This window comes from Ambystoma mexicanum, chromosome 12 (genome assembly GCF_040938575.1).
Source record: "Ambystoma mexicanum isolate Mex_15411 chromosome 12, UKY_AmexF1_1, whole genome shotgun sequence".
Classification (NCBI taxonomy): Eukaryota; Metazoa; Chordata; class Amphibia; order Caudata; family Ambystomatidae; genus Ambystoma; species Ambystoma mexicanum.
The window spans coordinates 43,095,166-43,117,099 of record NC_090936.1 but is presented as its reverse complement, the minus strand read 5'-3'; the positions used below and the strand labels follow the sequence as shown (position 1 = coordinate 43,117,099).

The 21,934-nt window shown below is 45.4% G+C and overlaps 1 protein-coding gene across 4 annotated transcripts in view; it reads right to left on the bottom strand.

Moving 5' to 3' along the window:
- DOCK4 (dedicator of cytokinesis 4) overlaps positions 1-21,934 on the bottom strand; it is a 2,129,281-nt gene that overhangs the window by 1,281,760 nt on the left and 825,587 nt on the right. For all 4 annotated transcript variants that reach the window (XM_069627915.1, XM_069627916.1, XM_069627917.1 and 1 more), the window contains exons 17-20: positions 14,179-14,335; positions 5,864-5,961; positions 5,696-5,779; positions 4,938-5,038 (exon numbers count right to left, since the gene is read on the bottom strand). In XM_069627915.1, coding sequence (XP_069484016.1) covers positions 4,938-5,038; positions 5,696-5,779; positions 5,864-5,961; positions 14,179-14,335 — 440 coding nt within the window. The remainder of the gene's footprint in view (positions 1-4,937; positions 5,039-5,695; positions 5,780-5,863; positions 5,962-14,178; positions 14,336-21,934) is intronic.

The window sequence follows — 21,934 nt, the reverse complement described above, 5'->3', positions numbered from 1 at the left end:
ATACGTCGGAGGACCCAATCCCCTCGAAACATCCTTTATTGCTTGTGCTGGTAAAGCAGAAATTGTATCGGTAACCAAGGAGACTTAAAATCGCATGGCTCTTAAGACCCTAAGTGACACTTGGGGCAGCATGCCGTGCCCAAGTTGCAAATATTAATTTTCCTTTTTCCCACAAATTGTCACAACAAGAACAATAGCCAGGGTATTATAGCGACAGGGTGATCTAACCACCTCAAAATATGCTGTATATTAACGATATCCCTATGCACAACAATTCATATGACGGGAGGGCTGGAAATCTAAGAACTTGACAGGCACATTTAACGACTCGAGTAACGCATTCAATATTGCAGAGGGAATTCATTAAACGCTGGCAATTAAGACGCATACAAGAGTGTTCTTTTAAGAGGGTTTTTTCCAACAAATTCGGGACATCTTGTGTCTAGGTGAGGTGAGCAATAATAACGTTCAAATTGCAAATATTGGGTCAGATTACCCCTATGGTGGTGGTCATAGTCTTTGTATGAACTTTGCAAATGGGAAGGTTAGATCTTTCTGCTTACAGGCAGGGCAGTGCCCTATCACCCAAACAAGGGCTATATATATGTATGTACACAGCCTTTGAATACTGTCCTTTGCATAGTGCTTTTGTTTTCCAATGTATAGTCACATTTTGTGAGTTCCCCCCGCCCCCCCCAAATTATTTGTAATCTATCCAAGTTGATGAGGATTGAAATAGATGAAGGTAAAGGCCTTCAAATGTCGCTTTGAGATCTTAACAATAGAGCCCAGGAATACACATTGAAAAAGGCTGGTTTAGGGCTGGCATGTAATAAATCACCTTTGAATTCAAATTTCAGCAGAATTCAAGGGAGATAAGTATATTGCCTGTCAGCTCACGCAGCATGTTTAGGGACAGTTTACAAAATGTTTTTGTGTACTAATGTAATCTCAGTTTCCATAATCTCGTAGAACACTGTAGGTCTGCACACTGCCTTGGTGCCATGCGTTATGGCCTAGAATCTCATATGCTTGCAAGAAACTTTGGCCAAAAGAGAGTATTTAATTTTATTTTCTATTTCATTTTTTGGGACATTTGTAAGGCACCTATACACAAGTGTTTCCAGGCACCACAAGACAGGAATGGGGTGCACAGGGGCTGGGAGGTGATAGAGGTGGGGGGCGGGGGAGGGGAAAGAAGCACAGAGAAAAAAACAACAAAACGAACTGTTCTATGAGGCCTTGTGACACTTGTACCGTGAAAGTGCAATGATCAGGATCAGGACCGGGATAAGGGATGGGGAGGGAGGGAAGAGCCGAGTGTGGGGGCTCAAAGGGCTGGGAAAGTGCATGGTAGAGTCCAAGGACGGCAAATGCCGGGGGGAGGGCAAGTTCCAGGGGGAAAACCAGGGATAAGGGTAAGCTAGTGTGAGGAGGTTTGGGCCAGATTCGGACTTGTCAGGGAAGGGCGTCTGAGGGCAAGTGCTAGTTAAGGGCGCTGGGGAGAACTGGTCGAGGGGGCTTATAAGGGGCCAGGCACCAGTTGCAGTGGCAGGGGGACATTAGCGAGGGAGAATGAAGGAGGAGTAGAAAAGGAGTCTTGAGAGGTTTCCAGAACTTCAGGAGGTCCGGCCCAAGTCTGGGGGGGGGCAGGGAGGACATTCCTCTGGGAGGCTCCTGACAAAGAAAGAGAATTATATCCTACTCTCTGCTTGGTGAAACGTCTGACCTGCAGAGAGTTGGAGCTGGAGGACTGAAGGACTCTAGGAGTGAGGTATTTAGGGAGAGAAAGATGGATGTAGCAGGGTCCCAGGCCCCAGAAAGCTTTGTGGATGATGCACAGGGTTTTGAAGTTGATCCTTACAGCCACTTGGAGCCAGTGGAGAGACTGTAGGGCTGGAGAGATGCAGTCCCTGGACTTGACGCCAAGGAGAAGTCTTGCAGCCCTATTATGGATAGGTTGAAGAGGGCGAAGGGAGGAAAGAGGCAGATTGAGGAAGAGGCTGTTATAGTAGTTCAGCTTAGAGAGAACCAGAGCTCAGGAGACATTGAGCTTCTGGGGAAAGGTGAGGAAAGGGAGAATGCCTCTGAGGAGGTGTAGCTGAAAGTTGGACTTCTTGGCAAGGTCTGTGATCTGAAGGGAGCCGGAGAGAGAGGAGCCAAAGATTACCCCAAGATTTTCTGCATCACATGAAGGTGAGTGGAGGTGTCTCAAGCAGCGCGTCCAGAGAGTGGGGGAGAAACAGGGAGCAGGCCTCCCAATGAGGAGGATCTCGGTCTTACTGGCATTAAGGCAGAGATCATTAGCAGAGCACCATGCCTGAATAGCAGTCAGGTATGAGTGAGGAAGAAGAGGAGGTAGAGGAGGGAAGCTTAAAGGAGAGCTGTGTGTCATCAGCATAACACTGGAAGTGAGGAGAGAAGGAGGAGATGAGGTGGGCAAGAGGGGCTAGGTAGATATTTAAGAGCCACAGCGATAGGATAGAGCTCTGAGGGATGCCGCAGGTAGAGAGTGAGGTGGAGAAGAGGAAAGGGCCAAGTTGAACTTGGGAAGGTCGTTAGAGAGAAAAGAGGTCAGCCAGGCCAGTGGACGCTCAGTGATGCCTAGCGTATCAGAGAGACGATTTATGACAATGGCATGTTTGACTGTGTCAAAGGTAGAGAAAAGATCAAGAAGGATCAGAATAGAGGGAGAGTTGGAATCCAGATTTGAGAGCACATCCTCACGGGTGTTGAGGAGAGCAGTGTCCGTGCCTCTGGATGCTCTGAAGCCAGATTTGTGATCGTGAAGAGAGACAGCGGATTCGGTGTGGTGGGTCTGTTGGGGTATGACCAACTTCTCCAAGAGTTTGCCCAGGAAAGGGGAAATAGTTAGCTGGGCAGGAAGGGTCTACAGATGGCTTTTTAGGTGAGGGTGCATGGGGGAGAGCGGGGCCAAGGGAGGCAAGAGAGGAGGGGGGTTGAGGAGAGGAGTAGATGAGTGAGGACAGGATGTCCTGAGTTTTGGAGAAGAAGTGCAAGGCCACTGCAGTGCAGGGGGTCTAGGAGGGAGGAGGAGAGGAGGAGACTACAGCAGGATTGGCAAGTTACTTGCAGATTTTGAAAAGTTCAGCCGCGTTATTGGAGGCTTCAGACATGCAATCTTGGACATGAGCCCTCTTCTTAGAGCGGATGGAGAGTCGATATTGTCTTTGGAGTAAGCGGCAGGCCAGTTTGTCAGAGGATGTACTCGAGGCCTGCCACTTGGAGGCAGGCTTCATGCGGATCCTCATGACAGGGGCAATGATGTCCAGAGTGTTGGAGATGGAGAGATGGAGGCTAGCAAGTGCTGAGTCGGTATGAGACCCAATAGCAGGGGGAGGGCTGGGGGAATGACGGTGGTGGCAAACGCAGCAACTGACACATGCTTCATCGGTCGAATGACGGACAAGGAGACTGGCAGTGCGTGCAGAAGCAACACCAAAGGGGCAACACCAGGGAGCTCAAGGTGGCAGGAGAGGAGAGAGTGATCAGACCAGGACAGAGGAGTAGTTAGAGGGTTGGAGAGAGGGATGTCTGCAGAGATTAACGCATTCAAGATGTGTACAGCAGAGTGGGTCAGACCGGAAGAAAGAATTGTTAGGGAAAGAGAGTTGTGGAAGAGTACAGTGGTCTCACCCGGAAAGTCCAGGTGGATGTTAAAGTCCCCAAGGAAGAGAAGTTTGGGCGAGGAGGATCAGGAGCGGAGGAGGAGGAGAGGTCAGCCCATTCAGAGAGGAAAAGGGTGGTAGGTCCATGGGCCCTGTAGATAGTGGCAAGAGTGGGTAGGAGAAACATCAAGCCTACAGACAAGGCATTCAAAGGAAGAGTAAGGTTGAGTGTGAATGATGGTGGCAGAGACCAATTCAGGGAGAATCAGGGCCACTCTGCCCCCAGAACGGGTGGGCCTCGGATTGGGGAGGATCTTGTAACCATCAGTGAGAAGAGTGTCAAAAGCAGTGACAGAGCTGGCCTTGAACCACGTCTAAGTTAGAGCCCGGACATCAAGGTCAAGGTCTTCAAGGAAGTGACAGATGTCAGAGGAGTGTTTGACAGCAGAGCGTGAGTTGAGAATAGCTAAGTGAAGCTGATTGCCCCCCTTGAAGTTCTTAAGTGGAGGGGACTAGGTCATGGGTCTGCAAACTGTGGCTCTCCAGGCTTTTGGGAAAACAAACCCCCATGATCCTGTCCCCTTCACTATGTTTTCCAGGGCTAATGGGTGTTGTGGTCATAGACATCTGAAGAGTCAAAGCTTGCAGACCCCTGCAATAGGACATTACACAGAGGCATGAATAATCTATTATTGATGGATGTACAGCCAGGCCTAGGTTCTAAAATACTTTTGCAGGCATGGGGACAGTCACACCTGTACCCTATTTGAGGGCACTACAGAGCATCCTAGTTCAAGCTAAGTGTTTGCTGGCACGCATATTCACTGGAGAGGGGACATAGATAAGTACAGAGCAAGATGCATCAGTGATTGGGATGGCATACCACCACCACAAGAGAATTATGAAAAATACAGCAAGCCAGTTGGAGGTATTGCTTGAGATCTCCAAACGTGCAAACATGCCCTTCTTAAAGTTCCAAGTGGCATAGAGCCTCTATCGGAAAGAACTGAAATCTGGAACAAATGCACACTTTGCAATGTATACACTTTAAATGCCTACTTGTCCTGCCCTGAAGAAAAGATGCACATTTATTTGAATTATCAGAATTGGTTTCACAGTTGCTATCAGTTCTTTCCTAAACTTTGTCTCTCCACCGTTGGTGACACTTCTCCAGCAGGACGGTAATGTTTAAGTTCTTATTTTTAGTATTTGCTTGAGGAATGCTCTGCCATGTTCCACAGCCCACAGGAGTGTGGGACAGAGAAACCCTACTGAAGAACAAATATGTATAAAAAAAACTTGTCTTACCTGTATGCAAGTGCACCGGCAAAGTGGCTTTCAATATAAGTATCCATAACTGGCTTAAAATGTTGAAATTTGCTGTCCTGCAGCAAATTGATTATGTGCACCTTAAAACAACAAACAAATCTGTTACAAATTCGAAATGTACAAGTAGTTAGGCTTTTTTTACACTCTTTATTTAGATTTTTAACAACAAAAACATATCAACAAAATCTTAGATCAGTAACAAATTCAGCATATGTAACACAACTCATTCTCAACACAAAGATCAACACACTCAGTGATAAAAAAACAATCACAACATCAATAGAACAGTTCAACAATTCATACCAAATTAACAATATTCCATTAGGATTATATAGCAATTTTACACATATACAAAACACAACCAACACCCATAACACAACCCCAATCCCCCCAAAAAATATTAAACTACATTGTATACACTCTAGCAAATTGTTATTCATAAACTTCAATAAACGGTCCCCATTGATCCTATCCAACACATCATTCCAAAAACCCATCACTTTGGTACAATTCCACATCATATGAAGCAAGGTGCCCTTTTCTTTTGAACATCCCCAGCAACTATCACTGTCAGTCAATCCAAACCTACTCATCTTAACAGGGGTCCAAAAAAGGCACCCCAAAATCCTTTGTTGAAATTAGTACTTAGGCTTTAGCATTCATGATTTTAATGTCTTGATGATTCAACAATTTGGATTTTTTTAATTATAAAAAGGAGTAATGTGACTTCAACTTACCAGACAATCGAATACCTTTGATCCATACTTTTGAGAACTTTCGTCCAATATGCCGAATAATGTGTCCAACGTGTCTTGTAAGAACTGTGGAAAAAGGAAAAGATATGTTATTATACAATCTATTGTGCAATATAAAAGTAAAGGCAAATGGGACAAACAAGTGTTCACCTTCACTATCTCTGAGCCATCGATTTCTTTTAATTTTGACAGGCAAATTGTAATTTTGTCTGGATGGGCTCGCCACTTCAGAAGATCCAGCATGTCCCCTGTAAAAAATGGTAAAAGCCAAAGTCAATCAACAGCATTTCAACACTACAGATGCTGAAAATAATGATTTAAATCCTTTTAAAGCACTCATGTTTCTTACATTCTATGTTGCATCCATGCAAAAACTAAAATTACAATTTGTGAAAAACCCCCAAAATAATCCTACTCTGAACAGCAAATGTTACTAGTACTTTCAGGTAGACAAAACAAAGGCCCATACTTTTCATTTTTGCTATTTGCACAAGATATTATGTTTTGGATACAATTATTTTCTGGATTATTTTGACAGTGTTAAACTAATATCTTAATATATTTTGTAAAATACAATTCAACAATAAAACAATATATAGATAAACCCATTTATAGTCATCCTTTTCATTGAACTAAAAAATGAACTCCCATTTATTATTTACAAATGCTATAGCTTCTTATGCACTCAACGTAGAGTGATATATACATTATAAGAACAAGGAATGAAACTTTGGATTACTTCTTGTTTTAGCGAGGGAGCATTACAGGACAACACAGCCACCACACCAGCCAAACTATATTTTGCCTGTATTGTCTTTAGCATGCACAAAAGGGCATTTCTTTTTTGACTTCTGGTTGTTAAGCATCAGGGAACTATTTAACTAAAACAAATCCTGCATAATAAACAAACACTACGAAATCATGTATATAGTATGGTTATCATGTTACTCGCAGGGAAACATTTTCCTTTTTGTAGTATTTTTAGCCTCATAATCTGAGACCATCAAAATATCTGATGGCTATTTTGGTTTTGCATGCCCATTTTTGCCAAATAAAAAGCTTTTTCTGCCTTACATGCCACTTCAACTCACCTCTAAGAAAAATACTGCTAGATTACTTTTAATAACATGCATTGAAGACTTCATGAATGTGAACGCAGACAATACAAAACTATTAAATAGTATGTCTTTTTGGAATGTATACATATAGGGAATACTTGTTCAGTCAAAGGGGAGACCAAAGCAATGGAGGACATTGCTGTAAGTATGAGAAGGACAGTTACCGGCAAATCTGTAATAGCCAACACAGATGGAAGATAGAGGCATTATAGCCAACCTAATCTCTTTTGTTAAAATAAGATGCAGATGAAATTGATTCATCAGGCTTTTTCGCTCATTTTTTTGTAAGGTGGTACCACTATTGCAGGCAGCTGGCGACGTAAACTTCCTTTTTTTGCCATTGTCCTTGCGGCACTTATTATTATCCTTTTCCAGACGGTAATCTGATGAGGATTTTTAACTTGGCGAATGCATGCATGTATTCAATGTGTCAGAGAAGGCTGATTGGTTGCTTAAGAGTACCTGGTAGAACTGGGTATTACCACTGCACTGGTTTTGTCTGCACACTATAGTCCACAGTATGTTCTCAAGTGGATGCAGGAAGATATTTCATAGAAGAGACAGCAAAGACAAGCCCTTCAAACCAGCACATGCAAGGAGGCTAAGGAGACGCCATGTGGGCTAAAACATTGCTATCAGACTTGTCAGAATGGCGCAATCCACATCAGGGTAGAGCCAACTCAAGCCAGGTATGCTGCAATGTGTCTGAAATCATGTTGCGGTTTCGAGTGTTCAAAGCTGTTGATAGGAATGAATAAGTAGGTCTGTATTTGGCAGAACTGAAAATGCCAAGGAAATTATAAGATAATGACACCCCTTATGGCATGACCAGTTAGTAGGAAAAGCAAAAGACATTAGCGAGCCTTGGTAATCAGTGGCCTTAACAGAAGAGGTGTGGAGTTAGGCCCCAGATAATAATAATAATTTAGCATTTATATAGCGCTACGAACCCTCGGGTATCTGAGCGCTGCTTATTATTACCTACGGTATGTGGTGCTCATTTATCGACCTCGGAAGGATGAAAGGCTGAGTTTGGCTCGGCCGGGATTCAAACCTGTGTTGGCAGGCTCTGCACAGATGTCAAAGCGAGCGCTCTACTCGCTGTGCTATCGGACTATGACAGTTATATTGGTAATAAAGAGGTGTTTAATGTCATTGAAACATTTTGTGGAGAAGTGGGGGCTTTGCTTTGTAAATTTGGGGCATACATATTCTTTTGCTGTCTAGAGGTGCTTGCCAAAATGTGTTTGCTCCCATTCAGATCTTTCCTGTGGCTTTATTTGGTCTTCAGCGTTGTTAGGGCATGCTTGCAGCTTGAATGTTGCATTATTGAAGGAGAGATACATTTGTGCTCCCTCAAATCTTGTGCAGGGCTTCAGTTGGGGGCCTTTTGGACGTTTTTTAAATATAGGTAAAGCATAGGGTTTTACCCAAAATAGAAGCCAGAAAATCGAAAGACTGCCATAGAAGGAATGATGTTTAAAGAGACTTCCAGATGTGGCGTCACTGAAGTACTGTCAAACTTCTTGATGGGATTCATTTTGTTTTTTTGACAGTCTCCCCGGGTTGCTCCCTCCACCCGCTGTGGCCACCCTTTTACTTTTTCCAAACATAATTGCTACTTTGTCTTCTGTCTTGTTGGAACATTTAAAAAAAATGGACACATAATCTTCTTAACTAACAACCTTCATATTATCTGAAGGAAATGTACTCAATAAAACATGGAAAGACTTTCTAACAGTCACCTGCTTAGTGACATGGAGGTGGGTTCTAGGGGCATTGGGCTAGGGATGCTGCTATGCTTCAAGATGGAGGCCCAGGAGGAGGTAAAAGAAGATCTCCCTGGGACACCACACTGTGCCCCCACGCCTCATAGCAGAGGCCAGTAAAATGGTTTACTTTATAGCAACAGCTTTGCCTAAGAGAATCCCACCCTCAATTACTCTAGCCATTACGTGGAAGAGAACGAAGTCACTTCCAGAATTTCCTACTGGCACAAAGCGAAAACATAGATTGGATCCAGTTAGGGCAACCAGGCATACCTGAGAGTGACCACCATGTGGAATACTCAACAAGGCATCATGAAGTAAGACACAGACTACAGATTCAATGTTTACCTCAAATCGTTTATTCAATGCGAGGATGGAGTAAGGCCTAACTTACCCTATATTAAGGTGGGACTTCCCTACATAAAGAAACCAAGGATAGTCTGTGTCAGTAAGTTCAACTTTTGGGTCGGTCTGTCTGTCTGTCTGTGTCCAAAACCTATACTTGCCCTCACAACTAAAGATATACGACATGTAGGAATGTCAGCAACAAAATAAACTGCGTTCCAAATAAGGTTCTGAGCTTCTTCCAGCTCCTGGCTTGCTTTCCAGCTGCCCCTTGCCAAGTTCAAAACAGTTCCAAAAAGGCCTTGGAGTTCCCTTCCCCAAGACTTCCACACAGTTCCACAAATACTTTGGGGTTCCCTTCCCCAAGAGTTCAACACAGTTCCAAAAAGGCCTTGGGGTTCCTTTCCCCAAGAGTTGAACACATTTCCCAAAGTCTCGGTGTTCCCTTCCCCAAGAATACAGCTCCCCAGCTTCAAAACTGCAATCAGTTAAAAAATCTCTTAGCTGTCAATAACAATTTCCACTTCAACTTTGTAACCATCCAGGCTTTGCAATAGTTCATACAGATTGTTATTTTCTTCAATCACTTCAGCACTTATTATACAAAACAGCATCTGTGTCTTGACTTTCCTTGGTTCTTCCAAAGCGGGGTCACTCGATCTAGGCCCAGTTGTCAGACCACACGGTCCACTCATAGGTCATTCAACCGATAACCCTTGTACTGTTACCAATGTCTATTTTATCTTTATGCACTATAAGGAATTCATGGTGACAAAAGTAAAGACAGACACAAGTTATCACAGTTCAAGGGTGTTTGTTAAACTGTAAGTGCAGAGTGCAACAATGCCTAACCTAAATCTAAGATGGGAGCAAGCCCCGAACATCAAATGAAAAATAAGGCAGCCCTTGTGGCGTCTTGTCAAGGCAAAAAGCCTGAACTAAAAACAACTATTTCCAATTCCTTGAAACTAATTACAGAAAAAGTGTGGGATAGGGTATTCAAATAAAGGAAAAGGTGTTCAAATAATAAGTCAGGATGTGATTGCCTTAAGGTCTCCCTTCCCCACGTTTTTAACACGGGACAAGGTGGGACTTTAGAGAACAGCACACGCTTGAGTCTTCCCAGCACAAGCTAACATTTCCATATCAGCTATCAGGTTCTTTGATGGTTAAGTCTCTTTTCAATAAAAAAAGTCTCTTGCCTTAGAGGCTTGATGCTCTCAATAAACAAACACAAAACTTCTGTTCTATGAAGACTTTGGGTGATGGCTTCACCTCTGCCACCCCCTCTTCTTGGTGCAGACCCCTCAGAAGTTGTATTCAACCAATTTACAAGACAGTTCCTTTCTCAGTGAACTTTGGGTGATAACTTTCCACCCCAGGATCTCCCTCGGCCGGGCTCAGACACCAGATTCCCCTTGGCTTGCAATACTTCTCGTTTTCACAAATCTTAATGTCTTTTTAAACAGGTTTTCGAGCATTGCCCCCAGTTGTCTGCTTGCCTCTGCCGGGTTCACTCTCACCGACTTTTGATTGTCGGCTTCCCTCTGCTGGGTTCACTCTCGCCGACTCTAACAGACAATTCATCACAGGACTTTAGACTTTGCCCCTTTTCATTAGCATCCCTCTGCCGGGTTCACTCTTGCTAATCTTTATGAAATACAATTCATGTACTAACTTTCACGATGCAGGATTCACGTCCCTTATCTTTCACAATCATCTGCCAATCAAAGACTTTCAATGGTGCAGAGGATTTTACAAGACCCCTGTATGATCACTTTGACCTTTCTTCACCTCTTCCCAAGGCCTTCTGGTTACGGTAGTCTTTACTGTTGGGTAATCGCCCAGAGTGTCCTGCGTGAGCACCCACATGGTGCCAGACTCCTCTGTAGCTGGTTTTCCCCACCCTTCGCTAGTTACTAATATCATTTGCTTTTCAGAGTTCAATGAAGCCTTCGGCCACTTTTCGTTCAACACAGTTCGGTTTCTTATCAACACTCCCCTCGATTCACCGGCTGTGATGAACCACTTGGTTTTCTTTCTCCTTGGAGTCAAGGTAGGTACCACAGAGACAGGCGTCGCTGCCCGGCCTGGTAATCAGCGCAGGAGGGTCTTGTGTACCGTTAACATCTGCTGCAACACACGTTGGCTATTGTTCGCTGACTTATCATTCCCTCTGCAGAGGTTCCACGGGCCTTGGTCGTAAAGGGCAAGGTCGACTCTCCTTGTCACCCTCTCTGCCTGCACTGTCTTTCTCCTCCTTTTGAACTGCCGTGCTGAGTTAGCTCTTACGTTGTGCGGTCTGCCTTGCTCGACCTGTGCTCTTGTGCTCCACCTTTTATCCCTATGGGGAAGGGAAAGGGCTGTCAGGTGTGTGTGATTCTGGTTAATTGCCTGACTTTGCCAGACCCTGGTATTGGCTCTGGTGTTAGTCCCTTGTCTTTCGTTTTGTGCGAAAGTGTTTGTGTGGAAAAAGGGGGTGGGGGCAGTGATTTGGAATATCCTACATGGTAGGATGGGGAAAGGTGTTGAAAGAAGGGGGATACCACCTCTCACCTGCCGGTGTCCCACTCTCCAAGGAGCCCCCATCCAGGTGATCCTCCCTCACTGGCCCCCCCCCCAGGAACTGGATCCAATAACGATGGCGGTGTCCTGGCCACCAGGATGAAAGCTCCCAAGGGACTAGCTAGGGAGACACCGTCAGGTTTCTCACAGCACCTGCATCATTATTTGGCACTTATTTATTTATTTATTTTATTTATTTGTACATTTGTAAAGCACCCAAGCCCAGTCTCCAAGCTTTGCCACGCTGTCTTTTCACATATCTTTTTTATGGTGTTTTTCTTTCCCAGCTCTCTGGCCCCCGGCAGGCTTTGGCCAATCCTCCTCTGGTTTTTCTCCTTCCTCCTGTGAGGATATTGTGGCTTCAGGCGAGTCTTCCTCTGAGTCCCCTTCTGTATCTCCTATATTATCATCCCCCGAGGATTATCAAAGCATCAGCAGCCTCTGGGACCTCTTTATTCACTGTGTAAGTAAGACCCATGAAGGGGGTGGGGGGTCGGCAGAGGATTTCCGCTTGCGGGTCTCTGTACACCCCTTAGAGCCTCTTTCCGAGGTCTTAGTGGGCGTGCTCTGTCTTGTTTCAGTGCTCTTACGAGGTTGGCTTAGCATTAATCCCAATGTGGCCAAACTATTTTACAAGGGTTTCACCCCTTGAGCCTCTGCATCCACAAACAAGCTTCCTAGCACCTCCTTGAAGCTGTGGACCAGGTCTTGCACCTGCTCCTCCTCACTCCATTCATATTCAGTAATTTTATAATGCTTGGGTGCTATGTGCCAGTGCCTGAACTTGCAGGCTGAACTGCACACCCACTACTGTGTTGCGCTGGATGTTACCTTTCCATATTCCCCCTTTTTTCCCACCTTTTTTTTCCGTGTGGCTAGCACCTTATATTTGTGTTTCTATGAATTCTAGTGGGCGTTAGATTGCACCCCTGCCACGCTTGCCGTTTCTCTGTCTTGCTGTGCCTTAGAATGCTGGGTTTCACCCTCTGGGACCCTCTGCAATCTCGAGCGTTCGTTCTCATTCTGTGTTGTTGAGCTTGGTTGTTCAATCACTATCCCAGGAGGGCGGGGGCCTAGCTCGCTCCTCACTTCGGAAGTGAAGCGGGCCACCGGCTGTGTCTGAAATGCAACACGCGTCCCGTTTCCCTTCCTTCTCTCAGGATAACTTTGGTGTGTGCTGTGTCCTCCTGCCGACGAGCCCTGCACTCTGTATACTGTGGAAAGTACTTACTGAGTGATGGCGCCCCCTTTCAGAACGCTGCACGCTCTAATCATAATATTATGATATGACAAAATCATTAACGTTTCCTGAAAGAACATTACACATTGAGTGATATCAACATCCCAAACAGTCAAAATATGTCAACTTGTTCTGAGGTAAGAAAAAACTTCCCTTATCTTGCTGAAGAGCAGGAAGAGAATAGGAGGAGGAGTTAGTGGACAGGAAGTGACATATGGACTGGGCAAGCACTGTCAGGGATTACAGTGAAAGAGGGAAATGTAGTTTTAAAAGAAAGAAAAAAAAATGAGTCGTTGTAAGCATTTTCAGTGTTGTTTCTGTTATTTTGTTGAAACTGCTGAAGAGTAGTATTAAAGAAGATCTGAAGGTTCATTGTGAAAAAGGAATGGGGGATATTGTGCCTCACCCAGGGACATACTTTCTTCATTCCTCAAGTCTCCTCCACCCAGGTGATCCTCCCTCGCATATCCACCCCGAGAGTCGGGATCCAAAAGCGATGGCCTTTCCCTGGCCACCTGAGCAGAGGAAAAAGGGGCAAAGGAAGTGAGTACGCCCTTAGGTTTCTCACAATATGCAAGTATTTTTTCCTGAGGAAACCACAATAGAGGTATGTGTTTTAGCCTATAAAAACCCGTCCATGTGTTGTTTGTTATTTGTGCTTGTTACTCTTAAAACTGGTAAGGCATACGCTACATTTTAATGTTTACAGGTGTCACTAGATCACAACGATAAACTAAAGTGTTTCTCTACAACGACACAAGAGATTTGTTTCCTTGTCATTTACCATGACCTCTGGTGACTCATTTGATGACCTTGCATATTGGACAGGTAACTTTATTTCACCCTTGTGAGTGTACATTCATAATTCTTTCACACCATATTTGTGTACATATTATTTTTCCTGTTTGGCGATACAGTGTGTGCACCTCATGAAAGGTTTACATGCGTGGTTATTCTAGATTGTTCTCCGACGAAGGATCAAAGAACAGAAATGCGATGGATACTATGATCTGCCTGCTCATGGAGAACATAGATTTTGAATATGTGAATTTAAAAACTGCTGCTTCTGACTACAATCGATTTCTGGATTATTTCTGATAAGTGTCGCCTAACAACATGCATTGATAATTATCACATGGAATTCCCCAGCACCTCAGATGGTTTCTGTGGTCATTACTTTGTATTATTTCCTTTGTGCAATGGGAGAAATTGCATCTATTTCTAGAATAAGAACAGTTTAAGATTTCTTTGGAGGATATTTGTTGTACCCACTGCTCTCCCTTCCTTTTCTTAGTTTATTCTGGTGCAGTTCCATCTGAGATATTTATGTAACAAGTAAAAACATTCAACTTGGACAGCCATTGAAACAATATGCCATACTATTAAACTGAACTTAATCTACAATTGCTAAAAATGAATTCCTCCTACCATTTTGAGTGAGTTTAGTTGAACAAAGGAATGATGTTATCCAAAACGACTCCTTGGTGATTTTGATTGTTTGGGTGTTGGTACCAAGAAGGTTCGCCTTGGTAAACGGCTGTTTGAGGTAGCGTGTACTATCCTGGAAGTTAGTGTTTTCTTCACACTGATAAAATATAAAAACGATGGTTAGGCAATGAATGCAGTAATAATTCAACATCATGTCTTTATTTCTTTGTCAATTCTCAGACAATAAAGTTGACATAAAAAACATCCCAAAAAACCACATAACCTTAAATGAACACTAATGGGTAGCCCATTACATGGGATATTTTTCGTCTTTCTAAAGGAAAAACAAATGTAGTCTTTTGTTGGTACAGTTTCCCATACATCTCACTATTGCGAAAAACAATTTACTTACTTCTCTGTAATGTTCGTTCTGGTGCATTTTCTTCCCACAGATTATTCATCTACGCTAGTCTATCTCTAGCACAGCTGATCTTCGGCATCCTTTCTGCTACCAAAGGGAGCACAGCACGGGTCCATGTTACTATGCCTAACGCCTCTACGTGTGCCATACTGGATATGACGTCAGGGGCAAGAATAATCGAGGTACCATGCGCCATAACTTCAGTTCTGTCTTTTCCCTTAGCACTCTGTTGGCGAGGGGTGATGAGGAATCTGTGGGAGGAATATCCATAAAAAAACCATTAGCGAGAGTTAGTAATATGATATTCTAATGGATTTGTTACACCCGCAAATTCCTCAACTATGATAGACTACGATAGTAGTACATGGATCTGGAGAAGGGAGGAGGGAGGAAAGGAAGAGGACACCACCTAAACCAGAATACTCTGGAGGACCTCTCTGCCAAAGCACATGTCCTTCCCCGAAAGAGAATACAAGCCGTAATGTTTGATAAACTTGTGCAAAGAAGACCACTTAGCCACTTGGCAAATGTACAAGACAGGGACTCCGTGTGTAGGGCACAGCCATCAGCCGACCTCTGATAGAATGAGACCTGAGACCGTCAAGCACATCTTTCCCAACCAGATCATAGGATTCAGATATGCAGCGAATGATCCACCTTGATAGGCTCTGTTTGATCACAGCCCTAACAGCAGGGGCACCAGCAATAACCCACAAAAAGTTGATGATCTTTCCTGACGCACCTTGTCCGAAAGATGCAGCAGCTGAGAGCCAGCACGGAGTCCAGACAATGGTAACGCTCCTTTGCCTTGGAAGGATGAACAATGGAAGATGGATCTTTTCAAAAAAAAGAAAATCTGAGGCTACCTCAGGAAGGAAAGAAGGAAAGACAGTTTCACTCTAAACGTCACCTTCTCTCTGGCAAAACACAAATAGGAAGGCTTAACAGAGCTGGCTCACCAGTCTCACGGAATTGATGGCTACCAGGAAGAGCACCTTCAGGGTGAGTATGAAGCCGGACCTTCCGACACACTGATTTCAGTGCTGGCCAATTCAGCACGGCACCTTGGGTGCAGGTCCCTTTTTGGAGTACCCTACCGGCTGTAGCCAGCCGGGACGAGGGACCTGTGCAATGAGATGTTATTGTTTGCTTAACTACATTGTTGGTATGGTTCCACGGTCCCCTGTCCGTATTTGGGCTTCACATCCCAGGGTGCGCATGTCAGTTTCCCGATGGGCATATCGCTTTGTTGCCCTGTTTTACCACCGCTGGTGGTTACCTTGGGAACGCACAGTGGCAATACTCTGTTTCGCAAAACGTATTTCCATTGCTTCACCATGTAAATCCGTAGTGGGTCATGTGGTTGGGTCAGCTGGTCGGAGTAGCAGGGTCCGCCTCCTGCGCTCGTTTAAAGCTCTCTTAAACCCGGTAATTGCTGCTTCTGATTGCAGCTAGCTCACCTCGTTTGAGATTCTTCGCTTCTGATGAATCCTCCTTACTCCCCCTTGACTCCTGCCTGGTTAAACTGACTTCTTCGGCCTGCTGATATTACTTACCTACAAAGCCGTTGTTGACTCGCGTCTGCCTCACGGACTCCTGCCACTTTCTGATTTAATCCTTACTTGCCGAACCGTTGCCGACTCGCGCCTGATTCACGGCCTCCCTCGGGTTACTGATTTTAGCTTTACCTGCCATGCTGTTGCTGACTTGAGCCTTCCTCACAAACTCCTACTGCTTACCGTTGGGATCTTTCGTCTTCAGGAACTTGTGCACTTTTGGGACACTCTGCTGCCTTTGTCTGTGCATCACCTCAGAACTAGTGCGTCCCTCATGCCGACTGGGAACAGAACCCTACTAACCCTTCCTTTTAATAATTTTTTCCTTCTTCGTTTTTGTTCAACTGGATTTACTTCCTTCAACAGTCCTCCTGACTCCTCATTAGATACCGGAAAGAAAACCATTGCTCCTTCCAAACACCTATACCTTATTCACAGTATTCTTGAACACCCGAGGTAAATTCTACCCTTATTGTCACTAGGAACCGGGGTCCTGAGACACCTACCTTCCTGTTTTTATCTGAACACCAGAGAGAACATAAAAAGGCTATTAAATTATACAAGAAGTTTAGTTAGATACCTTCCTCGTTACACACCATTAACCTCTGTGTTTTTCCTTTGCAGCCTGGAATTGTGCCGGTGTGTTCTACCCGCGCTTTCATTTGATCTTCTCCTCTGCCTGTCCTTCCATACATCAGAGGGGGGCATCAAGGGAAAGAGTTCCCTCAAATAAGGAGACGTCGGTTAAGGAATACCCCAGGCTCTTCAATCAAAGTGGACTAGCCCGGAGTCCAGCACTCACCTGTTATTATCCTTCTATATTCCTCTGTCAGTGAGTAACAGAATCAGAAGCCCTGGACACATCTGACACCCTGGCTACTCTGATGCAGATGGTTACAGAACTCCGCAGCTCATGATGCTCTATGCCATAGGATTGACTCTCTAGAGGACTTGGCCCAATACTGTACTCAGGGTGCTGAGTCGCCTGGGGCTAGTGCCTCTGGTTCCAGCTATCCCTTACCAAGACAGGAACCCACTCCAGTCCTTATGTCCACCCAGTTCCCTTTGGCGCCCCTGAGTGTTTCATGGGTGATCCCAAACTCTACAGCACTTTCATAAACCAATGCAAGTTGAAATAATACGGCATTTATAACGCGCCTATACACAAGTGTTTCAAGGCGCGAAAGTTGCACTTCCTTTGTCACCCTACCTCCTTTCCGAATTCTACTACAAAAGCGGCATTCGTTCTCTCTTATCTTGGGGGTACTGCTGTGGCGTGGGCTAATCCTCTATTGGAAAGAAACAGTTACGTCTTATAAGATTGCAATGCTTTGATCACAGCCATGAACAGGGTCTTTGACACCCGTTATAAATCCCAGGCCACGGAATTGGAATTTTTGAACCCCCCTCATGATAGTATGTTATGTTATGTTATTTTTCTTATACCGCGCCAAAGCCCGTGGCCATCCAGGCGCCGAGAGACAGAAGACGGCGGCTACCACTGAAGAGAAATGTACTAATAGAAGAGGTAAGTCTTCAAAAGTTTCCGAAACACAAACAAGTCCCCGGTTTTGCGCAGAGTAGCTGGCAGGGCATTCCAGGCCTTGGCGCCTTGGATATGAAACGCTCTGCCAAGCCCGCGGGTTCGTTTCACGCGGTGATGGGCTAGTAAGAGATCTTCAGTTGATCCGAGTCTTCTTGTGGGTTGGTAGACATTTATAACATCTTTCAGATAGCTTGGTGCAGTCCCATAAATACATTTATGGCAGATGGTAAGTAACTTAAACCAAATGCGAGCCTCAACAGGGAGCCAGTGTAGTTTTATTCTGGCAGCAGTAGGCGGTTCAGAACTTTTCATCTGAAAGATGATGCAGATGGCTTTATTTTGTACTATCTGGAGTTCGTGAAGATCAGCTTTACTAGCCCCACACAAGAGTGCGTTACAATAATCCACACATGGTAAAATGACAGCTCTCATGAGTTTAGTGCGGTTTTCGATGGAAACAAGTGGGGCAACCTGTCTGAGCACTTTGAGATGGTGGTAATTGGTGCTCTTTGAGATGGCTGTAACGTGGGCATCACAATCTAAACTACTCTCCATGTATGTACGTAGCGTTTTAACTTTCTGCACGACTTTTATATCACTGCCATCAATCCTAAAGCCCGAGTACGCCTTGTTCAGTTTAGTTAATGCCTGGCGGGGTCCAAAAAGCATAAGCTCAGTCTTTGATGCATTTAGGCAGAGCCAATTGGTAGACATCCACTTGTTTATTAATTGATACACCATGTCCACCAAATTCTGGTCAGTATCATGATTGCCAGTGATGTCAAGGACCAATTGAAAATCATCCGCATAGTTACATATGCCTTTGTTGAGTTATCTGGCCAGGTTCAATCAGCTGGCCGCCGAGACAGACTGGCCTGAGGAGAAAAAGGCAGCGGTTTTCTACAAGGGTCTCTCCGAAGACCTAAAAGACTCATTGGCCACTGCTCCTGTTGTTCCCACTGCATTTGCTGAATTGCTGGATGTGTTCTTGCAAATAGACGCCGGCAGAGCCGAAAGAAGGGGAGAACGGAAGCCAGTAATACCCGTCAACCCGGCTCATGATTCAACAGTCCCTCAACACCCTCCGCCAGATCCCATGCAGCTGGAGGCTATTCGTGGTCCTTTGACACCTGCCCAAAGGGAACACCGCCATTCGCATAACTTGTGCATGTACTGCGGGTCCTCTGAACACCTTCTCTGGCATTGCACAAAGAAACCCATACAGAAGATAGGAAACACCAAAACCCAGCGATAGAATGGGTTCCTATGCCGGGAGTGCCACCCTTGAACTCCAATACGGCCTTTCATTCTGTTCCGTTTTGTCTCCCAGTGGTCTTTTCAGTGTCTCCCGACAAATCCTTTCAGGTCCTGGAGGTTATTGACTAGGATGCTACTGGGAACTGCATGTCCCTCCAGTACGCACTCATCTCTGGGATTCCCGTCATGGCCAAATCCAATCCAGAAACAGTGAACGCTGTTGGCGGCACAGCCTTGGTGTCGGGGGGTTTAGTGACCCAGACCACACCGATCCACATGAGGACGGATGAGGGACATGCGAAGGACATCAAATTCGACCTCATCACTGCACCCCATTTCAAGGTCATCAATGGCCTTCCATGGTTGCACCTGCATAACCCCGACATAGAATGGGTTTCGCAGGTCATCCAATTCCCTTTGGTCATTTGCAATGACACGTGTTTTCAGTTTCATGGTGTTACAGGAAAGCCACCCTGCCAAGCTATAGTCTCCACGATGTCCCTCATCGGTTCGGTTTCAGCCAAACCCATATCTAATATTCTGTCGTAATATTCTGCGTTTATGGACGTCTTTGACAAAGGCAAGGTGGAAACACTGCCGCACCACCTAACTTAAAATTGTCTGACTGATCTGGTCCCTGGCTCTAAGATTCCTTCCGGCAGGGTGTACTCCCTCACACTTCAAGAAGACTGGGTTCTCAAGGAGTATATTGTTAAGGCTCTTACTACAGGGTCCATTTGCCCATCCAAATTTCTTTCAGTCTGGCTTCTGAAGGGGACCTCAGGCCCTGTATAGACTACCGGGCCTTGAACGCAATAACCATTAAGAATCAATACCTTCGACCCCTCATCTCCGTTCGTCTGGATCAAATAGGTTCATCTGGCATTTTTACTAAGGTGGACCTACGGGGTGCTTACAACTTGGTCTGCATAAAAGAGGGGGATGAGTGGAAAACCCGCCTTCAAGATCCGTTACGGGCTGTTCCAGCACCTTGTTATGCCCTTCTGTCTGTGCAACACTCCCACAACGTTTCAATTCTTTATGAATGACGTCTTTGACGATGTACTAGACCAGTACGTGGTCGTCTACCTCGACGACAACTTGATCTATTCTAACCCTTACGAACTGCACGTCACGCACATTCGCTCTGTCCTACAGCGGTTAAGGTAACATCACCTATATGTCAAGGCCGAGAGGTGTCTCTTTAACACCACGGAAGTGGAATTCCTGGGGTATGATGTAACAAATTGTGGAATCAGAATGAGTCGTTCCAAGGTCAAGGCGATACTGGACTAGCCTGTGCCCACCTCGATCAAAGCACTTCAGTCTTTTCTTGGTTTCTCTAATTTCTATCGTCGTTTCATTCAATCATTCTCATCCATTGCTGCCTTTGACAGTCTTAACTAGTGCCAAGAAGTCTTTCCACTAGAATCCCTTAGCACTGAAAGCCTTTGAGGCCCTGAAAGCGGCCTTCTCCATGGCTCCGGTACTGCATCATCCCAACCTGGAGCTCCCTTTTTTCGGGGAAGCCTATGCCTCCAGTTTAGCAGTGGGTGCCATCCTCTCCCAGCGGTGTCCTGATTTGGGTGAGGTTTATCCCGTAGCCTTCTATTCCAGCAAGTTAACGCTGTACGAACGGAACTACACTGTTACGGAACAGGAGTTGCTGGCCATCAAGGATGCTTTCACTGAATGGAGGCATCATCTCTTGGGTGCCAGTCACCCGGTCACGGTCTATTCTGACCATCATAGCCTCCTGGCCTTCAAGTCTATGAAATGTGTCACAGCCAGGCAAGCATGCTGGCAACTCTTCTTTTCACAATTCGACTTCACTATCACCTATCATCCTGCCCGTCTCTACACCTGTGCAGACCCGCTTTCGTCTGCATCCTGAGACCCGCACTGGCAGCAGGGAGGTTCCTTTGCTTCTATCCAGTCAGGTTGGCTGTGGCTGCACTCCTTAGCCATCACTCAGAGCACTGATACAGGACTGGGTGTCCACTCATCCGGAGGAGATCCTGGGTTTGAACCTGGACATCGTTCAAGGCCTGCGTAGATTCAGGGAAGGTTATTCATTCCTCCCGGGGAGGCCCGTCCCTGAGCTCTTCACTGGTCTCACGACTGCCTCATTGCGGCGCAGGCTGAAGTACCTAGACCTCTTGCGCCACTGGGCCTGGTGGCCTTCCATGTCCCGAGACGTCACTGATCACATCTCGTCGTGGTCTCTCTGTGCACAATGCAAATCTACATGGAACAAACCTGTGGGTCTGTTGTAGCCGGTGCCGCACAAGCCATGGCACATGATTTCTATGGATTTCATTGTACAGTTGCCACCTATAAGAAGCTTCAATACAATCTGGGTTGTAGTGGACTATTTCACTCAAATGGCTTTGTTTATTTCATGTACAGGTCTTCCATTGGCTCTGGTCCCAGCTAACCTTTTCCTCAAGCACGTTTTCCGGTTCTTTGGGTTGCCGTCTATAATCATCACGGACAGGGCACCCAATTTACCTCACACTTTTGGAGAGCTTTGAGCTGGTCCTTTTCCATCGACAACAGATACTCCACTACCCACCACCAGTAAACGGACAGGCAAACCGAGAGGAACAACGCCACTCTAGAGCAATACCTATGGTGCTTGCGCTCAAAATTTCAGGAGACATGGTTGTCTGTGTTACAACCCACAGAATTTGCATACAATAACTTTGTAGATTCAGCAACAGACATCACACCCTTTTTTGCACTGTATGGCCATCACCCCCGTTCATTGCCTTTGGACCCAACACTGCCTATGGACAATCTGGCTGCTCAGGCCTGCGTTCACGATTTGAAGTCTTTGCACAATGACATCCATGCGCACCTAGTTCGGGCCCAGGAGAAGGCCAAGCAGTTTGCGGATGTCCATCGATCACTGGCACCGGACTACCAGGTGGGGATGCGTGTCCAGCTTTCCATCCGGAACCTTAAAAACCTGGG